Source organism: Peromyscus californicus, unplaced genomic scaffold (genome assembly GCF_007827085.1).
Source record: "Peromyscus californicus insignis strain IS unplaced genomic scaffold, ASM782708v3 Scaffold_16__1_contigs__length_79575227, whole genome shotgun sequence".
Classification (NCBI taxonomy): domain Eukaryota; kingdom Metazoa; phylum Chordata; class Mammalia; order Rodentia; family Cricetidae; genus Peromyscus; species Peromyscus californicus.
The window spans coordinates 41,226,948-41,250,975 of NW_026294458.1; the positions used below are offsets into that span (position 1 = coordinate 41,226,948).

General features: G+C 41.7%; 1 protein-coding gene across 2 annotated transcripts in view; it reads left to right on the top strand.

Annotated features, from left to right (window-relative positions):
• Nucleotides 1–2,592: 2,592 nt before the first annotated feature.
• The window catches only part of Dcbld2 (discoidin, CUB and LCCL domain containing 2), a 67,260-nt gene continuing 45,824 nt past the window's right edge, over nucleotides 2,593–24,028 (top strand). The window contains exons 1-2 of one of the 2 annotated variants that reach the window (XM_052740930.1): nucleotides 2,593–2,809; nucleotides 16,483–16,710. In XM_052740930.1, coding sequence (XP_052596890.1) covers nucleotides 2,611–2,809; nucleotides 16,483–16,710 — 427 coding nt within the window. In that variant the 5' untranslated portion in view covers nucleotides 2,593–2,610. The remainder of the gene's footprint in view (nucleotides 2,810–16,482; nucleotides 16,711–24,028) is intronic. The other variant, XM_052740929.1, reaches the window with a different exon arrangement.

Genomic DNA, 24,028 nt, shown 5'->3' on the forward strand with positions numbered 1-24,028 from the left:
CTCTGGAACCTCCCACCACGTTATTCTCCACTTTGAGAAAGAACTCTTTAAAAATACTCAACAGAGAGAAAATGTGAGCCCGCCTCTCTCCTGCTTGAGGGGTATTTATTAACAAGAAATGCGGATGCTTTTCAGGCTGTATTCCCCAGCTGAGCCACAACCTCAGCTTTATCTTTTCTAGAAAGGTTTCCATACTTGCACTGGTTCACTCTACTTTCTGGTGCAGTTATACAGTTGGAGGAATACTAGCCAGAAGCTTCAGATACTTTGCTGTGTCCATTCTGTGGCCCACAGTTATCATTAACTGGCCATATGGAAGGGCTGGTCCAACAAGTGAGGGGCATTGTTTCAGGAACTGTCTATCACTAGAAGCCTTGGCTTCGGACTGGCTGTTTGCCAGGGTAGGTAGGTCCTGATATTGGGTCTGTTGGTCCCTACCTCCAAGTTGGCACTGGTGACAACGGATTTGTTTAAATGTTTGTCTTCTGCACTAGAATGTAAGCTTCTCTTACTGAACTTTGTGTGACCAGTGCCCATACTGGGCCTATCATGCCAAGGTTTTCTTTGATACCCAATAAATGCTTATCAAAAACATTGAGTAGAAGCTTTATCGTGTAAGAAGTATGCAAAAACCTGAAAAGGATGGCCTCTAGTGTCCTTTCTAACACTCAGATCTTCTTTTGATGATAGCAGTCTTTTACATGTTTATGACTATCACATGTATTCATGAATTCCAGATTCAATCTCCAACTTCTCAAACTGACATTTACATAACCTGCTTTGTATATAGCCTCACTTACTTGCGGAGTATACATATCATTCTTTTTTTTCTTAAAATATTTATTTATTTAGTGTGTGTGTGGGGGGGGGGGGTCAGGGGAATGTTCCACAATGCACATCTGGAGGACAGTGGACAACTTGCAGAAATCAATTTTCTCCTTCTACTACCATTTGTGTCCTGGGGATTGAACTCAGGTCATCAGGATTGGCAGCAAGGGCTCTTAACCAATGAGCTATCTCTCTGTTTTTGCATCCCAGTATAGATGCTTCTCTGCTTATGATGCAAGTCACATTTGACAAACCCACCATGACTTGAAAACACTGTAGGTCAAGAGTGCATTTAATACATGCAACGTAGCAGACATCCTGTGCCAGTATGCTGTAGAGCAGCAGTTGTTTAGCCTTGAGAATGCCTAGCTGCTGGGAATAATGGCTCGTTATGGTAGCCAAGCACTGGGACAGGGCATCAAAGCACATCCTTGCTGGTCTAGTGAAAATCAACCAAGCCGAACTACCATAAAATGGGAGATAATCTATGTGCCCTATTGTTACTTCCTTTCCTGCACAATCTGTTCTATATTACTAATTCTTTGTTTGTTAAGGGTATCATGCTCTTTTTTAGGGAGTCCCTATTAAAAACATCCCAGATGATATCTTCTCTACAAAAAAAAAAAAATTTTTTTTGCCATTATGTCTGCTCACAGCCTCCATCAAATTACCTATTAATTTGTACTTGTTTCATTCTGACTTGCATGGTGTGTTGACATTTCTTCCCCATTCCAGAATCTGCAAATTTTCTGTAAGGTGGCTGTAACTCCGGGAACTTCTTTGAGCACAGTTTTTACAGATACATAGCAGACTCTCGACAACTCGGTAGTATAACTGGACCAACGTTTATAGATATTAGACTTAATTTGTCTCAGCATGGGTCTTACCTTATACACCCCCTCCAAAGACCTCCACAGTAAAGGACATAGAAAATATAAAAACTGAACATCACATCTGTAGATGTCCCCAGAGATGTTGCTACAACTGACTGCAGTTTTAATTAAGAAAAACACACTCTGCTGTTTAAAACAGACCCTTAAATACAGCTCCCAGCTGAACTCTTCCAGCATCCAGCATCCCACCCCTTCCAGTGGCCTGATGTGCGGCGGGGGAGGAGCCATGAGCAAGTTGGCTCTGGGAAGCCGGAGAGCGCGGGATGGGGAAGTCCCGGAAGTCACTGACCAGAGAGTCTCGGCGGGTTCACTTTGGGCAGTGGTCCCAAAAACTACAAGCTCTCCAGCGGGGCGGAGACCGCTCCCGACCGCGGCTTGGGGGCGGGCCCGGATCGAGGGAGGCGGGTGGGACGCTCTCGAGGTCTAAGGCGATTGGCGAACGCGGATGAGGGGCGGTGGCGCTCTAGGCGAGGAGCTAACAGGTCGACCGAGCAGAGAGCGAGCTGATTGGACAGTACGGAAGGAGCTGGACCAGAGATGGCCGTTCATTGGTTCCGGAGGGCCGAGGAGGCGTGGCCAGCACGCGCGAGAAGGAGGGCGAGCGAGTGGGGCTGGCCTGCCCGGGAGCCGGTCCAGCTACGAGCGCGGCGGGAGCGCGTCCCAGCTCGGCCACGGTCCTCCCCTCCGGTCCGCCGCGCTCCGGCTGGGGGGTCTTGAGACGCGAAGCGCGGCGAAGCGACGCGGGGCATCCGGCGGCGGGCGCGGGAAGCAGGGCGGAGGGGATCGAGGCGCGCTGCGCTGCCGCCGGGTCCTCGCCGGGTGCTGCGGGCCCCGGGCGCGCGGGGCTCCGCGGCGCGCGCACTATGCGGGCGGATTGCCGGCCGCCGCGATGGCGAGCCGGGCGCCGCTGAGAGCCGCGCACAGTCCGCAGGGTCCCCCAGGCCAGGCCGCGCCCGCCGCCACCGGCCGGGCCGCGCTGCCCAGCGCAGGCTGCTGTCCCCTCCCTGCTGGCAGCAACTCCTCCTCCAGGCCTCGGCTGCTCCTGCTGCTGCTCCTGCTGCTGCTCCAGGACGCTGGAGCCCAGCAAGGTGAGTGGTGGCCAGCGCGGGTCGGCCTCCCGAGGCTGCTGGATGTTGAAGGAACCTGCGGATGCACCCAGAGATGCAGCGACACCACACTCGGTGTGCCAAGGAGGGGTGCTCTGCCGCTGGGTGTCTCAAGTTTGCGCCGCTTTACTTTTCCGCGAGGCCATTCATGTCTCTCAAAAGAGGGGCATGAGACCCTGCCATGGAGGCCTCTTTGCTGTCTCCTCCTGGGCTGATGGACGGAGTAGGAAACAAATTCAAAAGCATCTTGAGCTTATTAAAGACAGGTAGTGATCACTGTTCTTAAGGAAAGCGCCCGGGTTCTAAAGCGAATGAAGCAGATTGCAGTGGTCTTTGGAGCCTTGGCATTTGTAATTCGTTCTTTAGAGCACCTGCCCGTTGTTGACGACGGTGGTTTGTAGGTTGACTTGATCAAACACAGAAGTGACCCAACATCGGTCCTCTACCAAACGGACAAACTTTTCCAGAAAGTGACAAAACTTTTTTTTTTTTTTTTTTTTTTTCCATCTACAATTCTCGGAAAACCTTTTCCAGAAGGGGGCAAAACTGTTGGTTGATAAATCACCACAATGGAAAGAGAATACAGGACTGAACTTTTTAGAGTTGCTTTTTCAGGCAGCATACCACATTTTGTTTGGCATTAGTGGTTGAACACATTTCCCGTTGCTTTGCTCATTGCATTGCAATGAGGGAAGATAAGGATTGTGTTGTCACTTATTGCTAGGAGGAGTTTTTAAAAATAAAATGTTCATCTATAAGTCCTGCTTCCCGCTGAGTGCACATTTTTGTCAGTAAAGTGCATCTCCAAGGTCATGGGATTGTCTTGAGCAGAAGCTGCTACTTTGACGGCCACGTGAGAGCGTAATCGCGAAGGGACATACGTGCTTGGTAAAATGTACTCTTTCGTAGTCACGTTTAAGCTAAGTAATTTAAGTGTTAGATGTGTGGCAGGCAGGGTTCAGTCAGCGCTTACTATGTTAGATTGCGGAAGCCTCTGAAGTTTTGGCACCTATCCCTGGATTTTCTTCCTAATGGTGGGCAAACAGACTAATACGGCTTACAGAAGCTTAGTGTGTGGGAGGCCCGGGACTAAGTAAATCAGTACATTTAACCCATGGCTGAGGTGTGATAGCTATTCCATTTCTAACAAAAGGAAACCGAGGCGCAGTGAATGGAGCATATTTTAATATAGATAGGAATATGACTATATAAGCAGCACACTCCTGTGTTTTCACATTTCTCGAATGTGGCTAAGTATCTATATCATGTTTAAAATAAATCTCCAAATAGTAGAGTCAGCTATGTAGGAGACTGTTGTCTTTTGGAATATTTTATGGCCAAGCTAATGTAACATGCAGCCTTATTTTTAATGACTTTGAATGATTTTAATCAGCATTTTAACAATATATTTGTCTCCCATCCTTCTTATGTAAATACCAGTAGAGATCAACACAAATAGAAATGATACTAGGGATGTTAAAAAGACATGATTTTTATTTCTTCAAAATTGGGTAAACTTTGTTTCGCTTATTTTTAATCCCTTTGTATCTCTTTTCTGTCTTGTTATGAGAATACACATTTCTTTCATAGATTAAGAAAATAAATGATAATAGACAGTTTTACAAAGGGAAAGCATAACATATTTATCAATGATTAATCCTGAGTTACTAAATTAGTAAAATAAGGGCTAGTTTGGTCAGCATATGGAAATCCAGAAATTATATGAATTCCCTAATCTTAGAAAAATCTCTTACCCAGTCTTGAAGCCTGTCTTCACTAGTGTGGCACATCACTCCAGGTCATCTGACATTCCCTCACACAAGGTGTGAAGCTCTTTAGCACCTATAGACTTTTAAGTAGGAGAATGCCCACATGTTCCAGGGTGGGATTTATACTCTCTAAGAAGCCTTGGGAAGAAGATTGGAAGGAAATAATAAACTATTATCATCTATCTTTGGTGGTAGAATTGTGAGTCATTTCTTTTTACTTTTCCAAATTGTCTACTGTTTGCATGTAGTTATATAGTAAAAAAAAAAAAAAAAAAAAAAAAAATACACTGAAAAAGATGGTTTTGCTGAATAGGTCTTTTTCCTCTACCTCAGCCTGGCTATGTAGAAATGTATTCTGTGTCTATTCAAGTGCATACATGCTTTTTTATCTTTCTGACATTGTTTTGAAATGATGTTATCTATTACCTTTGTTCCAATTAGTGCCATGCATAGCTGTTTCTCAGCAGATTTTCTGCTGAGAATGATTTTTCTTTCTGTTTGGCTTAGAATAAAATTCATGAAGGTTTTGAAAACTTGATCAATCACAGCAATGTATCATAACCAGTATTCTTTAAATTTATAAATAGATTCAGTTTATTTACATATATTTATAACATAGGCATTTTAGATGTAGCTTATATACATGAATTCTAAAATTCATAGGCATTTTAGATGTAGCTTATATACATGAATTCTAAAATTCATGGTAAGTTCATCTTCAAATCTTTATATTAAGCTTCAGATGTTTATATTAAGTTCATTTTCAAACTCTTTTTAAAAATACACATCTTTTTAACAAAACTGAAATTAGTGGAGCTTGGCCTGATTGCATATTTGCTGCTGTAATAAATTTACATAATAGTTGATACTCTATTGTGATTGAATTGCTATCTCCAGTTTACATTATGACTAGGAATTTGGGTCACCTCATCTCAGTATCCCATTAGTTCCTCCTTTATATTACAGAAGATTTATCTGCCTTGTGGGCTAGAATGTGACTTGAACTTGATGGAATATCAGGAAATTAATTTTTAAAATCCATTAAGACTGATTTGTTTGCAGCCATTCATATGATATGTTGGCAAGGGTATTGATTTTGGTTTGCAATTTAATAACCTCTGAAACAAATCAGGTTGATTCTTTGAAAGAATCATTTCAGTTAGTCACTAATATTTGTAGCTAATGCATGAAAAACTTTGTGCTCTGGTAGGCAGTTCCTTTATTGGCTTGTGTGGTACTAAAGAAGTATAGTATTTGCCAATTGTCATAAATGAAGAACTTATTTCTCTCAGCAAAGAAACATTCTTTCATTATCAATATTAGGTTGACTTTGGATTTTCTGTCTTGTCTTAGTTTGATAAAACGTACGGGCAACACAGACATGCTTGAAATCCTAGCTCTTGGCTGAAACAGGAGAATCAGGACTTCCTGATTAGCTACACTACATTGTGAGACCTTCCCCCCAAAACCTGTCAACCAACCACTAAACCCAAGCAGGGCTCTTATGTAGTTGTATTCTGACGCCGCCTTTATGACACTCTTCCTAATCATTCTCAAGTTGAGGGGGTAGGATCCATCTATTTGCATGTGTTTAATTCAGGTTCAACAGGTGGTTGTAGTCTTAAAGAACAATATAAGAATAAGACTTGAAATAGTGAACCTGAATTTAATACATGCAAATAGACGGTGGGTCTTTGGAAGGATGTGGGAGGCTGGCCAAGATGAGAATGAGTAGGAAGAGTGTCATAGTCACCCTGCCTAAAAGTAGAAAGTGAGATAAGTTAGCAACTTGCCTTGAGGGGCTCCTGGTTTGGTTCAGGACAACTTTGTCACAGCTTCACAGCTGTGGAACTTTGCAGCCGTGACACTTTGAGTATATTTTACAAGATGATGGTGATAATTGTGTAAAGTAAAAATCTTAGATGAGAATCCGTTTTTCATTTTCTTTCTAGTCCTTATTTACATAGTTTCCTAATTTTAACACAGGTAAACATAGTTGTAAAATACAGCAAATTATTGAATGTAAAATATTATCACAAGCTGTTCAGTTTTTATGAAGCTATTACATCACTTGGATGTGCTTTTTCATTATTTTCTTTTCCATTTTATTAAATTTGTCACTCAGGAGAGAATATTTAAGGAAGTATTTCTCTTCAAAATGTTAGTTTGGTAAAGTATTTCATGATAATTTTCCAGGTCATTACTTAGGCTAAATCAACATAATTCAAGAGGACTGGAAATATAAATATTCAAATAAACTAGTTTTTAATGAAAGCTGGAATAATATCCATTAACGCAGACAAGAAAATAGGGACTTCTAAAAGTTACTGAACTTCACTACTCAATCAGCCCACACTCTGCAGAGTGTGTAGTTTAAAGACTGCTTAATGAAGAACGTATAGTTGAAAGATGGCTTCCTGAGGAGTGCGGCCCAGAATTCTCGGCAAGGCTTTTGTTCAGTAAAGTACCTGTAGATTTGGGTTTAAATTGTATTGTTTGAGATGGGAGAGAAGTTCTCAGCACTCTGCTGTATTTTTATCAAGAACTGTCAAGAGTGAAGGGTAGCTGTGATGATCTCTCAGGAGACTGGTCACATGTCAGTACAACCCCGTGACGTTCAGAGGAGATAAGACATCACCTTGTCTTCAGAGGCTCTGTTCTGTTCAACTGGAGTAGGGTGCACAGTGGTGTGGGTTAAAGCAGACGTTTTACAGTGCCTGGGAAGCAGCAGCCTCTCTCCTGGCTGGTAGTTTTACATGGCTGATTGGCAGTTTTGGAGGATTGGCAGATGTTTGAGAAGTGGCGATAGTAGTATCAGCAGGAGGGAGTCGAAAGCCTACTCTGTTACAGTGAGTAGCAGGCCTCAGCCGCTGGTCCCTGGCATCATTCCTCCTTGAGTCCTATACCCTTTGTTTCTGCCCAGTCACTTGACAGATAGCTGTTGACTGGTTACTGCCAGTCAGCTGTGATCCCACGGAGCAGGATGTTGCTCTCCGTAGTGACTTTCCTCGAATCTGTCATTAGCCCCTGTGGCACATACAGGATACTGTCCACACTTCTATATTTTTTAACCACTGGTCCTTCCCTTCATCTCTGTCCTGCCACCATCCCAGCACCTGTCAACACTTTATAGTTAGGGTATAAGACTGGGCTTCTTTGTATCCCACTAATGGGCAATTTTACGACATTTTGTTTGGGTGCCTGTACTGATCTCATCTCGTTATATATTCAGTGTCCTGGACTCAGAATGCCATCCTGCCCTTTTCTTCTCTTGATAATGCTGAGTCTTACTTGAAAATCACCAAGCAGCATCCTTAGAAAAAAGTAAGTATCACCACACACCTGTCTCCACTTGGAACTTTCCATGCTGGATTTCAAGTATTCCTGTCAACAGAGTGTTGTTTTCCTGTTCCTGATATTTACTGTGCTGTCTGTTACTCAGAATGTTTATATTAATTAATTATGGGGTCATTTCTGCCCCTGCACATTATTTGGTGTCAGTCCTTCATGCTTTTGGCTTTTGGCTAATCCCCACACATAGCCATGATCCCAGAAGCTTGGGCGTTTATCTCATTCTCCTGGGAGTGGAGTCGTCTCTTAAACGTCACTGCCTGCTTGCTCAAGGCCCAGGAGTCTATCAGTCTTCCCCGGCCTCCCAGGAGCTCCAGTCCTCTTTGCTGTATCTTGACTGTGGGAGTTCTCTGTCAGGCTGGAACTCTGGATGTAGATGTGGGTAATTTAGTAAAATCTTCTCTTGGATTAGCTGCCTTCAAGAACGGTGAACAGCCCAAATCATTGCCAGAAAGTTGAACAGACTCCCCTGTCATCTCCTTCAGATTCTGACTTCAAGTTTGGTTCTGATAATCGCTACAGCCCTTTTCCTTCCTGGATCATGGGAAAAAGTAGTTCAAGAATTCCAGTCCTGTCCCACCAATTGTGTCAGCGTGTACAGGCTGCACAGGTTTAAACCTGTCCCTCGGGTCATTTAGTGAGGGAATCAGTATGTGACATTAATTCAGTCCTTCCACTCAGCAGTTAAATTCTCCCCTTTCAGTGTGCAAGACCTACTTCTCCATTCCTTACTCCTGGTCCCCACTGCATTCCTGTTCATAGAAATTCCACCCTGCTCAATGAATGGAGTCAAATTCTGCAAGTAGAAGACTTGGATATCAAAGTAAAATCAGATGATTAGCCCGTAAATGGCCACAAAACCACTCAATGCTCAATACTGCTCTTCCCTCCTCCTGGGACTCTGTAACTTTTGACATGTCTCACTGTCCTTGAACTTCGCCCTTTACAATCATTTTGGATTATGATTTACCTTGTCTTTCCTTGCTTACCTGTGTTCACGCTGTATCCTAGGAGCTTGCTGTCTGCATGTGAGGCATGGCAAGGGTGGTGGATGTGTTTTAGTTAGGATTCTTTGGGTTATAGAAACTGAAACCCAAAGCTGCTGGATGTAGAGGAGGATTGGCAGATTCTGGGCCAATTTTCAGAGTAGAGCTGTACTTCACTAAGCCCAGGGGAAAGCATGCAGTTGTACCTCAGCCCAGGTTTCTCTGTGTAGAAGGGATCATGGTTGCTGGAAGTCCCCAAGATGAGTTCTAAACTGGAGCAATTCTGGGATTTTCCTTCTTGAGGAAAACAGAGAAGATTTTCCATCTTGAGCAAAACACAGAAATTGGAGGGAAGAGTGAGTAGGCACAGGGTGAGTCAGTACCCACCCATGGACCAGTCAGCTACCCAGGAGGCGTGAGGTCATATAACTGTTCAGAACTTCCGGACAGTCTCCTGCAGGATAAGGCAGTGGGTAGCCAAGGCAGTCTGCTCAGGGTAGGAAGAGGGTAGAATTTTTAGAGTATGCTACTTCTGAAGTACAGTATTTGTATTCATGTGTTTGTGAGGCTGGGTCTTACTGTGTAGTCCTGGCTGGCCTGATGCAAGCGATTTAGCTCAGGCCGGCTTTAAGCTCTCTTCAGCCCTCTACATCAGCCTTCTAAGCATGGAGGCATGTGCCACCTCACCCAGCTCAGTAAGGTCTTACTGAGTCCACACAGTTGCCTTGGGAATCTGTGTGGTATAAGTCACATTTAGGTGAGTTTATGCAGAGTGGTGGAGGGTTTCAGAAGTTCTTATCTGGGGTTTGCTTCAAAGTTAAGCAGGGTGTGTTAAGAGCTTTGTGTTTTATTCCTCTCTGTAGCTATGCATGTGAGTAGAGTGCATTGACCTCCAGATTGCAATGGTAAGCTGCCATAAATGTGCATAACTAAGCATATTAAAATACAGTAACGAGATTTGCTAACAGACAAGGAGTTCATGGTAGAATTCACCCTCCCTGGATACTTGCTGTATCTGCCCTGCTATAAACGATAGGGGCAGAGCCCATCATGGCATGCAAAAGCTGTCCACTGGAGCTTGGGGTATATATTGAATGAAATGCTGTAGAACGGCTGAGCAGATGTTGCTGATCTCTTAAGTAGATAAAAGGTTTTGAGGATTCAGAGAAAGATGGAGAGTTCCGGAACTTTCCAAGTGAGTGGGCTGCTCAATTGGAGTAGAAATGCTTAGTAAGGAGCAACTCTCTCTGGAATTTACTATCCTCCTAAGAACAGAGATCATCTGGACCTCTGAAATTGCTACAAATTTTCAAAAGTAAGGGGCCATTGGCCTTCCTGTTAATTAGCTAGATTGTAGCCAAATGAATGGTCAACACACAAAAGACAAAAGCAGCTTGGATGTGTTTTTAGTAGTGTTATTGTACTACTGTGAGTATGGCCACTACAAATGTATATAAAGAGCATGAGTGTGGGTTCTGCCCTGGCTACCAGGTGCTCATAAAATACCTAATTCTCAACCCCTGAAGTTTGGACTCTTACTGTCCCCATTTTACAGAGGGCAAAACCAGCTTAGCTTAGCTACAGTAGCTAACCTCAAGGTCACAGTGAGTTACTGAGAATGGGCATCTCAGCTTGCTGTAGAATTCTGAATAGTTTTGACGATGCTGTCCTGGGTAAAGTCTATGAGTAGTGAGGGTTTGCATAGTCCACATTCCCTTTCAATTCAGATCTGTAAATTGTCTCACGACCTGGGTGACCTCTGGGGGCTGTGCCTAGAAAGGACTCTGTCTCTGGGGGCCTGTGCCTGGAAAGGGCTCTGCCTCACCTTTCATTACCTTCGGCTCTTCATGCAGAGTAGAGTCCAGGAGATCTCCCCATCTACCGTGGCATGTCATGTCAACTGGTGGTGTCACTGTTGAAGTCTAGTTTAGGATGGCATGTCAACTGGTGGTGTCACTGTTGAAGTCTAGTTTAGGATGGCATGTCAACTGGTGGTGTCACTGTTGAAGTCTAGTTTAGGCCACTGGATTTTGGAGATTGCATGGGTGTGGCTTCGCTAAAACATACGCAAATGAACAACACAGACTCAGGAGGCTGTATTTGCGTATACATGTGATATACACATACAGATACGTATGCAACGTAACTAAAGAAGAGGTTATGAATTTGAGAGAATGGGGGACATGGCAGGAGTTGGAGAAGGGAGAGGTGGAGATGTTGTAAATCCAGTACTCATGAAATTCCCCAAAATAAATAACAAAGACCACATGGAGAGATGAGTTCAGTACAGGAAAGGATGGTGGGGTTATTTATTTTTCTAAAAATTGTCCCTTGACTCTACATACATATCTGCTTTATATTTAGTATTAGGAAAATAATTAAGAGAAAAGAGCCATCAGGCAATAAAAAACGAGGCACAACCTTAATTCTTAAGTGAAAGAAGCCAGTCTGAAACGGCTGCACAGGGAGTGCTTCCACTTGCTGGAGTTCTGTAAGAGAGAAGGCTGAATAATAAAGAACAGTGATTGCCAGAGGGCATGTATGAAGGTTGGGAGCGCCAGCAGGGGGTGAGCATGGTTTGGCCGTTGGCATCCAATTATGTATTTGCCTAAACCCATAGGATGTACAGGACCAAGAAGAACTGTAAACTGAGCTCTGGGAGGTGATGCATCTATTGAGATCTGTCAGCTGTAACCACCCTTTGTGAAGAGCCTGTGCACTAAAGCTATTCTAGAAAAGAAGTCTGTTTACAAATGTAACTACGTTATGTGGAAGATATACCACGTGAAACCCATCAAAAGAAAACTACAACACCAACGTTAATTTCTGACAGAATTGACTTAAGAACACGGGATGTTACCAGGGGCAAAGAGCATTAAGAGAAATTAAAGTGCTAGACAGTGTTATCTGTTTGTAGTTTAGGAGACCTGGTAGTTTTAAAGCTAGTCTAGTACTTCTGGTGTGAAAATTCACAGTGTGAATAAAACAGTAAAAATTTCACTGTAGCCAAATGAAACTGGATGTATTGTTAACAGTTGTAACTTTTCTTTATGAACTTTCTTCTACTCACTAAATGCCGCATGTTTTTCTTATTATCTCACAGATGCGGGCTGAGGTATGACAAATCGACACTTTGAGGAAGCATAGTCAGACTCACCATTTCAGTGATAAAACTGAAATCCTAGGAAACTCTCTGGGAAAGTCTGAGCTGTAATGAACCTTTCCTTGCTCTCCATTTGGGGCATCTTTCTACAGGTTTCCTGCATTTGTACTTGCTGTTGCTAAAGGATGCATTTCTAGGAGCCACAGGGCTCCTATTATTAAAATTCAGTAATTGTATTATGTATTAGTAACCGTATCATTAAAACACAAGGGGGCTGGAGGCCCAGCCTAACCAGCATCCGGGCACACACTTGTCTGAAAAACACACTTGGTTTAGAGTGTGATTAGAACAGCCTGAAATAAGTTGGCGTTCATAGTTGCATTATTTCATGGTCATTTGAATATGTTCAGTGCTGTCTGTGGGGAAATTTGTAAAAAATAAAAGTAAAAGAAAATCTTTCCATTATTTTCCTGGAACAGCACCAAAATTTCCTATCTGCCTTAACACATCTGGCCTTGCACTCTTCAGAGGAAGTGAGCGCATGATCTCTAAGTAATCCCTGGGTACGTCTGTCCGCAGCCCAGCGATGGAGCAGTCAGATCAAATTCCAGTGATCTTTTCCCCACTGAAATAAATTCAAAATGGAAAGGACACAAGAGCAGGTGCCCACCCTTTCTGGTCAGTTGCCGTCTAGTGGAGACCATCCACAGAAAGGGCGGGAAGTTGGCAGCCACTGTAGTGGTGATGGAGTTTGAGAGTGTGTACACTACAGTGACAGAAGGATTTGGGGGTGTTTGTTTTTGTTTTTCTGTAGTAGTTACACTTCGTCAGTTCTGTCAGAACATGGATGATAGTGGATGGTGTGTCCTGGGCAAAAAGCATTCATTATTTTTTTCAGTATACAGTGCTAGTCAGAAAATCTGGGGACAGCTACTCTGGTCCTGTTGTAGCATCCCCCTCATTCTCTTCTGAGACGGGAAGCTTGGAGCCTCCAGTGAACATCATTTGAGATTGAAGATTACTTAAAAGACTTTCCCTGTAACTCAAAACTTGCTTCAGACATTAAGAGGTGGGAGATACACGACCCTCTACCTTTTAGCTGCACCCTGAGTGAGTTGAGCAACTTTGCCCTTTGGCCAGTGAACCCAGCTGAGAACTAAGCTGCATCTTGACACCGAGATTTTCTAGCCTTGGCCCCGAGTTGAACTCTTGAACATCAGCACTGCTCACATTTAGGGCTGCTCATTCTCTGTCCTGTCCATCCCGGAATACTTGAGTAGTGTTCCTAGTGAGAGTCCTCTTCTCCATTAGAGACACCCCAAAACCTGCAGTGTTATGTGGGAGAAAGAGGCACTGGGGAGCCTCCTCTGGAAGCAAGTTAGATAGCCTCTTGATACTTTTCTAAGTTTTGGTTTTACTTTTAAATATTTTTACATATGTTGGGTGTTTTCATGGATTGATTTAGTTTTAAGAACCATAAAAATAAGTCGGAAATTGATTGCTACTTTTGAAGTGAAAGCAAGGACATGGTTTTTCCTTAACTTGAATTTAACATGGGGACCTTTCAGTAGTGAGAAGCGTTTTCCACACTGTAGGTGTGGACCCTTTAGTCCAGTGGCTCTCAACTTTCTTAATACTGTGACCCTTTAATATAGTTCCTCATGTTGTGGTGACCCCCCCCACACACACACCATAAAATTATTTTCGTTACTACTTTGTAACTGTAATTTTGCTACTGTTCTGAAACGTAATGGAAATATCAGATATTTCTGATGGTCTTAGGCGACCCCTGTGAAAGGGTTATTGTTTGACTCCAGAGAAGTCACGACCCACAGGTTGAGAACTGCTGCCTTTTAGTAGATCAAAGATAGTTTAGCAGGTCAGGAATCTGCATGCCAGGGTGCCAAGAATCACGATGAAAATGTATTTCTTCATTTAAAGCAACAGCCAAACTAACTGTGGCCTAGTAAGTATGTGTTCTCTGCCTAGCCAGCCCTTCCCAGCTGGGCTGTTCTAAACACATCGGTGATGGCCAGTTCTATCTAGTTGGGTTAAATTTATCAGAGTCTTTGAAACGTAAAACATTCAAGAATGCTCACTGCAGCAGACTGGAGACATCCTTTTAACTTGGTTTCTGGTGCACATCATCTGCTTGGGGAGGAGGGAGTGCTGAACTCCAGCACATATTTTAGAGCATTCTTGGCACATTACTGTAGACTCGTTGGCTGTGCCCTCCCTCCCCCGACACAAGATTCTGAAAAAAGACAGCTCCGTTTTAATTGCTTTCATGATCACTGTGCATGCAAAAGCCCTGTTTGCATCAATTATTATTTACTTTATTAACCTTCAACCATTTTTAATGGTGGGAAAGACAGGGAACAATTCATATATTTTATTGAAAATTTAAATGAAGACATTTAAAATTACTCTGAACCCTCTTCGTGTACTCTTTTGTAGCATTCATTTTAAAATAACAATCTCAGGTTGAGTGATAGTCTGCAGGGAGTACATGGACTGAGATGTTGCATTATAGTCATGCAGGAGCCATCAGGAGTCGTCAGGAGTTGACTTTCAGAATTCCATCAACACTTCCAATCAGTGCTTTCGCTTTTGCATAGCAAAACAACAGTGTATTTTGAAGTATTTAACTATCAAGGGATTGTTTTTTAAATATTGAGACACTTCCAGGAATCACAGGCTAGCTTCAAATGTTAGAATTGTTTTAAGGTAGTTGTTTTTGCCTTTCTAAGGGAAACTGATAGTAGTTATTCTAAAGTTACTTATATTTCAGTTGCTTATTTTCACAGTGAAGGTTTTTATAGCCTTGTGATTTTACTTTAGATGACATCCAGAAGAGATTCAAGCAATTTTATGGTAGCTTCAGGAGGAAATTTTAGGGTTTTGTTGTGGTTGTTTTGTTTTTCTATTTGTGTAAAAGCCTGTTTTGTTGTAATAATTCAGTGGGTGTATTTCATGCCCACATTTGCTTTGTTCTTGCCTTATTTTTTATATTATTAATTGACTATGCCTAGTTCTCATGCATGAATTTGAAAGCAAGGGTCAGAAATAAAGTTTAATGTTGATTCAAAGCCAAACTTTATATGAGAAGTGTGTTCAGGAAGCAGAATTTATAGTATGGAACTCAAACGTAGACCAATGTGCTGTACTAATGTAGACTGGATAGTAAGACTGCCAGCAGAAGACACGTGTTGTGTCAAGGATTGTTAAAGGAGTCCGGGCAGGCAGTTGCTCCTTTGTGGAGGTTAAATTGCTTTTTGCTAAGTTGAAATTTCTCTATTGCATCCAGTTAATATACACTTGGCACCTAATACTTGCTACATACTACTAGGCTGTTGGAATCTTTAATCTGTTCTAGTGAATGAGATCAACAGTACATTGTTAGATAATAAATCAACATGATGCAAGTTGTGTTATAGCTATCCATGTCCATAATGATTAAGTTAAAACCCAGAAGTATTAATTTTAATGTTTTCTTCTATAGGTTCTGTACTATTCCAAAACATGATAATGAATAGCTCTTTTAAAGGAAAAAAATGTTAAAAGGATGCATTCATCATCCTATTAAAAAGAGACTCACTAAATCCCATTGTTACTGAATGCTGAACATTACCTTGGAGCAATAGCTGAATCTTCTAAGTGTACATTTAGTTAATGACCTGGATGCGCAGTGGAAAATCAACTGAGAAAGTTAAGATGCAAACATTTCATGTTTCCAAACAATATACTGTTACTAAAGCTTTAATGCTCAGTTGCTGAAGAAATTTCTGAAACAAAGTAATCCTGTTGCTAAGATATTAAAGTCATTTCTTTTCTAGTCTTCAGTAAGCCATTAACCTTTTGTTTCTTTTTATTCTGAGAGAGTTAAGATTTGGGAAGAGAAGTTAAACAGTCTGATTTCGATGGAATGTAGAATTAAACATCACCAAATCTTGCTTTAGTGCCTTGTCTATAAGATGGCCCGTAGGCTGTGACATCTTAGTATGCATTAATGCTTTTTAAAAATCCTGCTGTTGCTGATGGACACTTTAGCAGCTTGTGGTGTTTGTAAGTCAGTGAAGCTGACCACATTTTTACATTTACATTTACTTTGAATGTCTACTATAAATACAACCTGTTATTCTCTTAATGGTAGGATTTATTATGGTACGTATTTAACTATTACATAATTGCATGTCCCAATGGAAAGTACTTTGATATTAGTTTTAATTTTGTTACATTGTTGATTTTGACCTAACTTGACTTCTCTGGCTCCTTGCAGTGAGTAGATGTGCTCAGAACCATTCATTTGCTGTATACTTTGTAAAGAAAGTACTGGCTATATAAAATATGTAATGTCATACATTGTTGTAAGTCTGTAAAAGTCCTGATTACATAAAAGCTTAAGGTGGGAGAATAATTTATTTGTTGTTTTTTTTTTTTTTTAAGGTGATGGATGTGGACACACTGTACTAGGCCCTGAGAGTGGAACCCTTACATCCATCAACTACCCACGCACCTACCCTAACAGCACCGTGTGTGAATGGGAGATCCGAGTAAAGATGGGAGAAAGAATTCACATCAAATTTGGTGACTTTGACATTGAAGATTCTGATTCTTGTCACCTTAATTACCTGAAAATCTATAATGGAATTGGAGTCAGTAGAACGGAAATAGGTAGGACATTAATGCATGTGATATATATGTATCGTTCCCTTAAATTTTAAAACTGAAACAGTTTTTGATACTTAATATTGAATAACTGGTACATAAAATGATGTGAGAAGTTATAGAAAATGTAGAAACTCAAATCAAATTTTCTTTTGGGAAGGGGAGATTCTCATCTGCTTATTGACACATGCCACCTGAGTACAAGATGAACATGGTCATCTTTTTGCATGATGTGCATGGTTAACATCATACAAAATGCACATGGCAACCTTCTTGCAAGCTGCCACTTGGTTACCTTCCTGCAAGATGCACATAGTTACCTTTTTGCAAGATGCCAGGTAGTTACCTTCCTACAAGATACATATACTACCTTCTTGCACATGCTACCTTCATGCAAGATACACATGGTTGCCTTCATGGAAGATGCACTTAGTTACCTCCATGCAAAATGCACATGGTTACCTTCATGCAAGATGTACATGCTATCTTCTTGCAAGATGTGCGTGCTACCCTTGTGCAAGTTGTACTTGATTGCTTTCATGCAGGATGCCACTGTGCTGCTACTAAGAAAATACAAGTTAATTCTCTTATTTTTTTGTGTTTTCCTTTGATCATTTTATTTATAGTCAGAGGATACAGCTGTAATTCATGCGTACTCAGGAGGAAGTGTAGCATGCAGATCGTGGGTTTAGAATCCAAACCGCTTTGAATTAAAACCCAAGTCTGCCATTAGCCTGTTGTGACCTGTTTTCTCATGCATGCATGCACGTGTGTATGTAAAGTGCCTGGAATGGTGTGTGGTGCATGGTAGATGCAGAGTATGTAATGGTGACTCTATTTCCAGTGTAAGAGCAGTGGTTCTCAATTAGAGCTGTGTAACAGAGTCACCTGGGAGACAAAAACAGCCTGTAGACCTGCTTTCCATCCGAGACCAACAGATTGAAATTGATTGTGTGAGACGGAAGCCTCGGAGTTATAAAAGCTTTCCAGGAAAATCGACTTCACTGCCAAGATTTAGAAGTTTGGCTTAGAGATCAGTACCATTCTCTTAAGAAAGCTGAAAACTTTGTAAAGGTTTTAGTCAACTGACACAAAGTGAAAAGTTCTCTTGAATTCGCTGAGTTTATTTGGAAGCATTTTTGGTATCAATACATAAAATAGTTTTCAGAATTATGATAGGAAGCTGTTATCTTGTTCTTTGACCATCCGGCTTGTGGTCATCCACTGACCTCTCCATCTCTAGCCACATCTTCATCCCAACCCACTTGCTCTTGTCACTCAGAAAATTCTTGATTAACCTGGTAGCTTGAGTAGCTCCAGCATATCATCAGCATATGATGTTGGATAAGGTTGTCAGAATGTGGGGACAGTAGTGCCGTAGTACTAGTGGAGACGTGTGGGTAGTGCCTTCTGAGGATTAGAGGAGTAGACAGCAGTACTCCATGAGCACATTGAAACAGCAGTGAAAAGGGAACACCAGCCTACCACTTAATAGGAAATAGAAGAGATGAAAAAATAAATTGTTCATACTCACTAAGGACTAAGTTCAAAATAGGGGAGGTTCTATAGAAACAAATGGCCTCATTTGGTCCACATATAATAGCCTTTAAGGAAGAAAAAGGGGGAGAAAGAGGGAATGGGAAGGAGAAGGAGGCTGAAAATGATGTTTGAGTCCTGGTTATTCTGACTGAAGAAAGCTAATTTTAAATAGATGATTTTTCAGCTAAATTTTGCTTACTTTTTAAATTTTTTTATTTGTTTTAATATGAACATGGAAATAGAATTTCATCACTTCTCTTTCCTTCCTCCAGCTCCTCTCAGGTACCCCCACCCTAGATGATAGCCTCTTTTTCTTTATGTGTGTGTGTGTGTGTGTGTGTGTGTGTGTGTGTGTGTGTGTAAAACCTATTGAGTCTGAGGGCTTTTGTTTGCGTGTATATGATTTCAGGGCTGACCACTCTGCATTGGATAACCAATAAGGGGGCAAATGCCTGGGAGAGCTTGATTTTCCATCTTCCAGCAGTCAATAGTAGCCTATAATTCTTTGTCTGGAGTGAGACCCCCCACAAAATCTTTTCCCTCCACATTAAAATATCTGTTGGTATTGCCATTGTTCTGGTCTTGCTTATGCAGCCATTTCTAGGACACACTGTTTCATCCCATTCTTCCTACTCCTCTGGCTCTTGGAATCTTTCCAACCCCTCTCCCACAGTGTTCCCTGAGCCATAGATGCAGGAGCTGTGTTGTAGATGGAACCGTTGGGGCTGGACTCCCCATGACCTCTTGAGGTCTGCATGTTGTCCAGTTGTGGGTTTTTGTGATGATATCCATTTTCCGTAAAGAGAGGCTTCTTTGATGAGAGGTAGCTACACTTATCTGTGGGCATAAGGATAAGATTTAGAATGGAGTCAGGAATTATGTTGGTGTAACAAAGTGACAGTGGTGCATTCTTTTCTAAGATCCATGACCTCACTAGCCCCAGAAAGCTGGCTAGCTCAGTGCTAGGTATGACTTCCGTCCTGTTGAGTGGGGTGTAAGTTCAGTTAGACAGTCGTCGGTTGTCACAGGCGTGGGAGGGCTACTTCTTGCACCTTTATGCACATCTTACCATGCTGGTACTTGTCCTGGTTCATAGATACTGCAGCTCGGGGGAGTGTTTCATGGCTTCCCTCCCTTGACAGCTTGCATAGTATTTTCTGAAGGCATGGACACTACATCACAGGAAAGAGGCTTTCAGGTTAGACCCAGCCTGAATCATCCGAGTCTTGGGTCCTAAGTGTGTGGTATCTAAAAAGCTATTAAAAGCCTATTAGAGAAATTTTGGGAGGTATTGGCCATTTGCTGATAAAAAAAAGAATGATTGTTTTAGATGTGAAAATGGTTTAAAAGTATTTCTTTGAGAAAAGGTGGGAGGGGAGGGATAAGCCAAACAAAGGGGTCACATAGGAGCTAACATTCTAATGTTGGTGTGTATTTTTGGAAGTTTTCACGGTAACTTTTTTTAGTAAGACAAGTGAATTCTGTATTTGGAAAATGAGTTGTGACCTTGCAAGTAGGGAGGAAGAGTGGCATAGGAGACATTGGGGGCATGGATTTTACATTGCTGTGTCTAGCCAGCACTCCAGGAGCTCCTTGTAAGAGTCCTTCCCACCGGCTGTGAACCTGCCCAGATTTCAGGCGTCTTCTGTACCTTTAAAGGCGTGGGATGGAATCATATTTGACCCTGCTGGCATGTGACAGGTGTTTACTGCCTCAGCTATCTTTTATTTTCCATTCCTTTGCTTTTTTCTCCCTACCTCCACCTTTGCACAACATAAAAAGCTGCAGGAAGGTCAGAGGGCCAAGTAATGGTGGCTTTTGCTGAACCTCGGTTTGAAGACCCTGTTCCCTCATGTCAGTGACATGCACTGGTCCTCCATTACCACACAGTCTATGGTTAGTAGTAGGGATGTGTTTCCTGACCCATCACAGGGAAGTGATGGTCCTTTCAAAATAGGCATTTAACATTCTGGTGAGTGTATCTCTGCAGAGGATTACAGAAGAAAATTTCTTATGGACTTCAAGACTCCAATAATAGAGGTTAAGAGTGCTTTATCCTTAAGCCTTAAGCCTTGACTTATACATTTTTATTTTTTTAAATCTTTAATGTAAGGCACAGAATATCCTAGATTCATCTTGCCAGATCTTACAATTCATTATTTCTTAAGAACTCTTTTGTTCTGTTAATGTAGAATAAAATTAGAAAATCAGTATCATTTTTAGGTCTGGTACGGTGGGCTGCCATACCCTCTAAATACAGACTTCATAAATTGATGTTGGGTATGCATAGATAAATACTTGTATGTATACATTACATCTGGGCTTTTTTTGTTTCTCTAACGGTATATATTAGAAATGTTGAGTTCATACTGATTTTTAATCTTTATCCCATATTTATTATATGGTTCATTCCATCCTTTTCTGTGTGTATTATAACTCACTTCTCTGTATTGTAACAACTCACTTTTCTGTATTGTGACTCACTCCTCTGTATTGTGACTCACTTCTCTGTATTGTAACTCACTCCTCTGTAGCTCTCCTCATCCTCTTGTTCAGTGCTCAAACCAGAAAGTTCGGAATTGCTAAAGCTTTGCTTTGTTGAGAGTATTTAGCTTTTTGTCATTCTCAGATATCATTGTCTTCAACAAAGTTCGTACTCAAGAGCTGTACAGTGGAGTTACAAAAGCAAAAGTCTCATGTTTTAAGTAAGATCCTGGAGTGTGGACCACAGGTTGGTCCACAAATAACTACTACTTATAGTTATTTGTCTGGAGTCTTCACCTGATGGAATGCTGTCTCCCTACTGTGTTTAAAAAAGAAAAAAGAATAAGAAAAAAATCCCCATTCCTCCTCTCTTCCAGACCTTCCATATGGTTGTGTTACCCATTTGAGGCATGGCTTGTTTCATTTGTGTGTCTTCTTAAGAATTATTCAAAGTTTTGATATCTCCCATAAAAGTTTGTTTTTCTGGAAAAGCTTTGAGAGAGCTGTTTTGGTGTGCTATGCATGCTTCCCTGTTGCTTGGCAACAGGTCTCGTTTTACACGCGACGACCCTGTTTCTTAGACTAACTTGGTTGTCATGGGGACTGCTCACTATCCTTATAGAAGCTGTGAGCTTTAGAAGAGCCAGGACCTTTAAGCAACACCTTTCCGGGAGATTTTTATCAAGAAATTCAAAGAGCATGTGAAGTTCACTTCTAGCCAGAAGTTTGTTGGTTTTCCGGAAGATAGCTCTTTCTTGTTTGATCTTTAGAGGCAGAGTCTCATAATGTACCCCAGGTTAGCCTCAAGCTTGGAATGATTTTCCTGCCTCAGCCTCCTGAGTGCTGGGATTACAGGCATGTGCCACCAAACAGGGTTTCAGAAAATAATTTTTTTAACAAAATTGCACTTATTTGTGTGTGTACGTGTGTGTGTGTGTGTGTGTGTGTGTGTGTGTGTGTGTGTGTGTGTGTGTGCAAGCATGCCCACAGTGGTCAGAGGAGGATTTGTATGGAATTTATTTTCTTTTTCAACCATGTGACTCTATAGGCCCTAACTCAGGTCATCGGACTTGACAGGTGCCTTTACCTGCTGGGCCATCTTGCCAGGCTCAGAAAATACTTCCGAAGTCCCTGTTAGAGTGGAAGCCTCACCAGGGAGGGGCATAGCCTACTCAGAAGAGTGTGATGGGGCAAATCAGTCGCACTTAGTGAACACTTTGATCCCTCTGGATGCTGTAACCTTTGCATCAGGACACTTTGGTCTGTCCTGTTAGTGCATCTGCATGCCCCAGTCAGATGCAGTTCCAAGAGAGAATATTTCAGGGGGCAATTATAACCAAAGACTTTAAACCCAGCTGCATTCCTTCCCTGTGCTTTGGATAAGTGAATACATTTTAAAGTTGCAGATTTAACGTTGGTTTGATGAAGATGGTGCTGTTTTGGTGTAGAGGATGCTGTACGGAGTGTAGTTGGCTTGGATGGTACTCTTGAAGAGTCAGCACTTAAGAACTTAACCATAGAAGTGTTAGAATCATGTTTGTTGCAGTGTTAGCATTATTCACTATGTAGAAAACTTGGATGCAAGTCCAACTCACACTACAGGGATGACGGAGTTCTCTCTGTGGTGTGAGCAAGTTTAGGTAGCTAATGGACATCACTCGGAACTCAGCGCACATTTCTGTACCTAGAAGAAGAGTTTGGGGATCATCTGTTGCTGACGATTAGCTTCCCAGACATCACCAGAGGCTTCAGGGTTGCCCCAGCTTGTACCTCCCCGTATAGAATGCGCTCTGATTTGATTTGTGTTGCTGTCCAGGCAGTCTGCATTATAATTTGCTTTGTGTCTCCGTGATGCTTTCTTTTGTGAGGAGTGGCAGTTTTCCTGTACTTTTTCTGTTCATTAATCTCTTTTTTTTTTTTTTTTTTTTTGGTTTTTCGAGACAGGGTTTCTCTGTGTAGCTTTGCGCCTTTTCCTGGAACTCACTCGGTAGCCCAGGCTGGCCTGGAACTCACAGAGATCCGCCTGGCTCTGCCTCCTGAGTGCTGGAATTAAAGGCATGCGCCACCACTGCCCAGCCTGTTTAGTATCTTACTATGTTGCTGAGGCTGCTCAAGTAGCTAGAGCTGCAGACATGTGTCCCAGTGCCTGGCTTTCCTGGTTTTGTTTGTGTTCTTATTCCTTTGTTGGAGTTCTGTAATATATAGGCCAGTTATGAGTTCCTTTTGGACATATACATTGCAAATATCTCCTCTCTTGGACTAGGATTTTGCTTGTTTATTGGTATATTTTGATAAACAGACATTAAAGTTAATTTCATTTTAGTGTAATGCACTTTGATTCTTTTTCCTTTTATGACTAGCACTTTTGTATTGTATTTAATATATTTTAGCCCATTTCTTGGTTGTGGAAGGGTTTTCAAGTTTTCCTCTTAGAGCCAGCTACAGATACTTTCCTGGCTTTTTTCCAGGGTTGATTTCTTTGTATGACATACGAGTTAGATGTCAGGGTACATTTTCACATGTAGCTTTAACTCATTTTAAATGTGCAGATATCAGATCTATTCATTAAAAAAGTATAGTGAACTAACTTGTATAGTATCAAAACACACAATCACTTCCTGATAGAAGACATGATACTTTAAAAATAGTCATAACTATCTTTTTAGAGGAAAGGCAAATTCATTCTTAGTGATCTTGTTACATGTTTTGGAGTATACTCAGTATCTGGTGCATCTTGTTTTAAATGTTGTGTACCTCATAGTCTTTTTGGTGTTTTGAGACAGGGTTTCTCTGTGTGCTGTGTGTGTAGTCTTGGCTATCCTGGAACTCTCTCTGTGGACCAGGCTGGCCTCAAACTGAGAGATCTACCCGCCTCTGCCTCCTGAGTGCTGGGATTGAAGGTTTGCACCACCACTGCCTGGCTTCTATTTCTTAAAAAAAGGAAAGATCTATTCTTATGACACTCTCCTCTGAAGGTAGGTCTTTGTTCAAGATGCTAAAACTAAGGGTAAATCTCTTTTTAAAAATCAACTTTTCAGGCGCAGTATGAGGGAGATCTGTAGGTGGAGTTCTCCCACCTGCCAGTTCCCAAATAAGTGACACAAAGACTCAATATTAATTATAAATGGTAGGCCGTTAGCTCAGGCTTATTACTAACTAGCTCTTACAACTGAAGTTAATCCATATTTCTTATCTAAGTTCTACCATGTAGCTCATGGCTTATTAACCTCATTTTTTTACACATCCTGCTCCCTCTGCATCTGGCTTGCAACCCTCTGACTCTGCCCTTCTTCCCAGTATA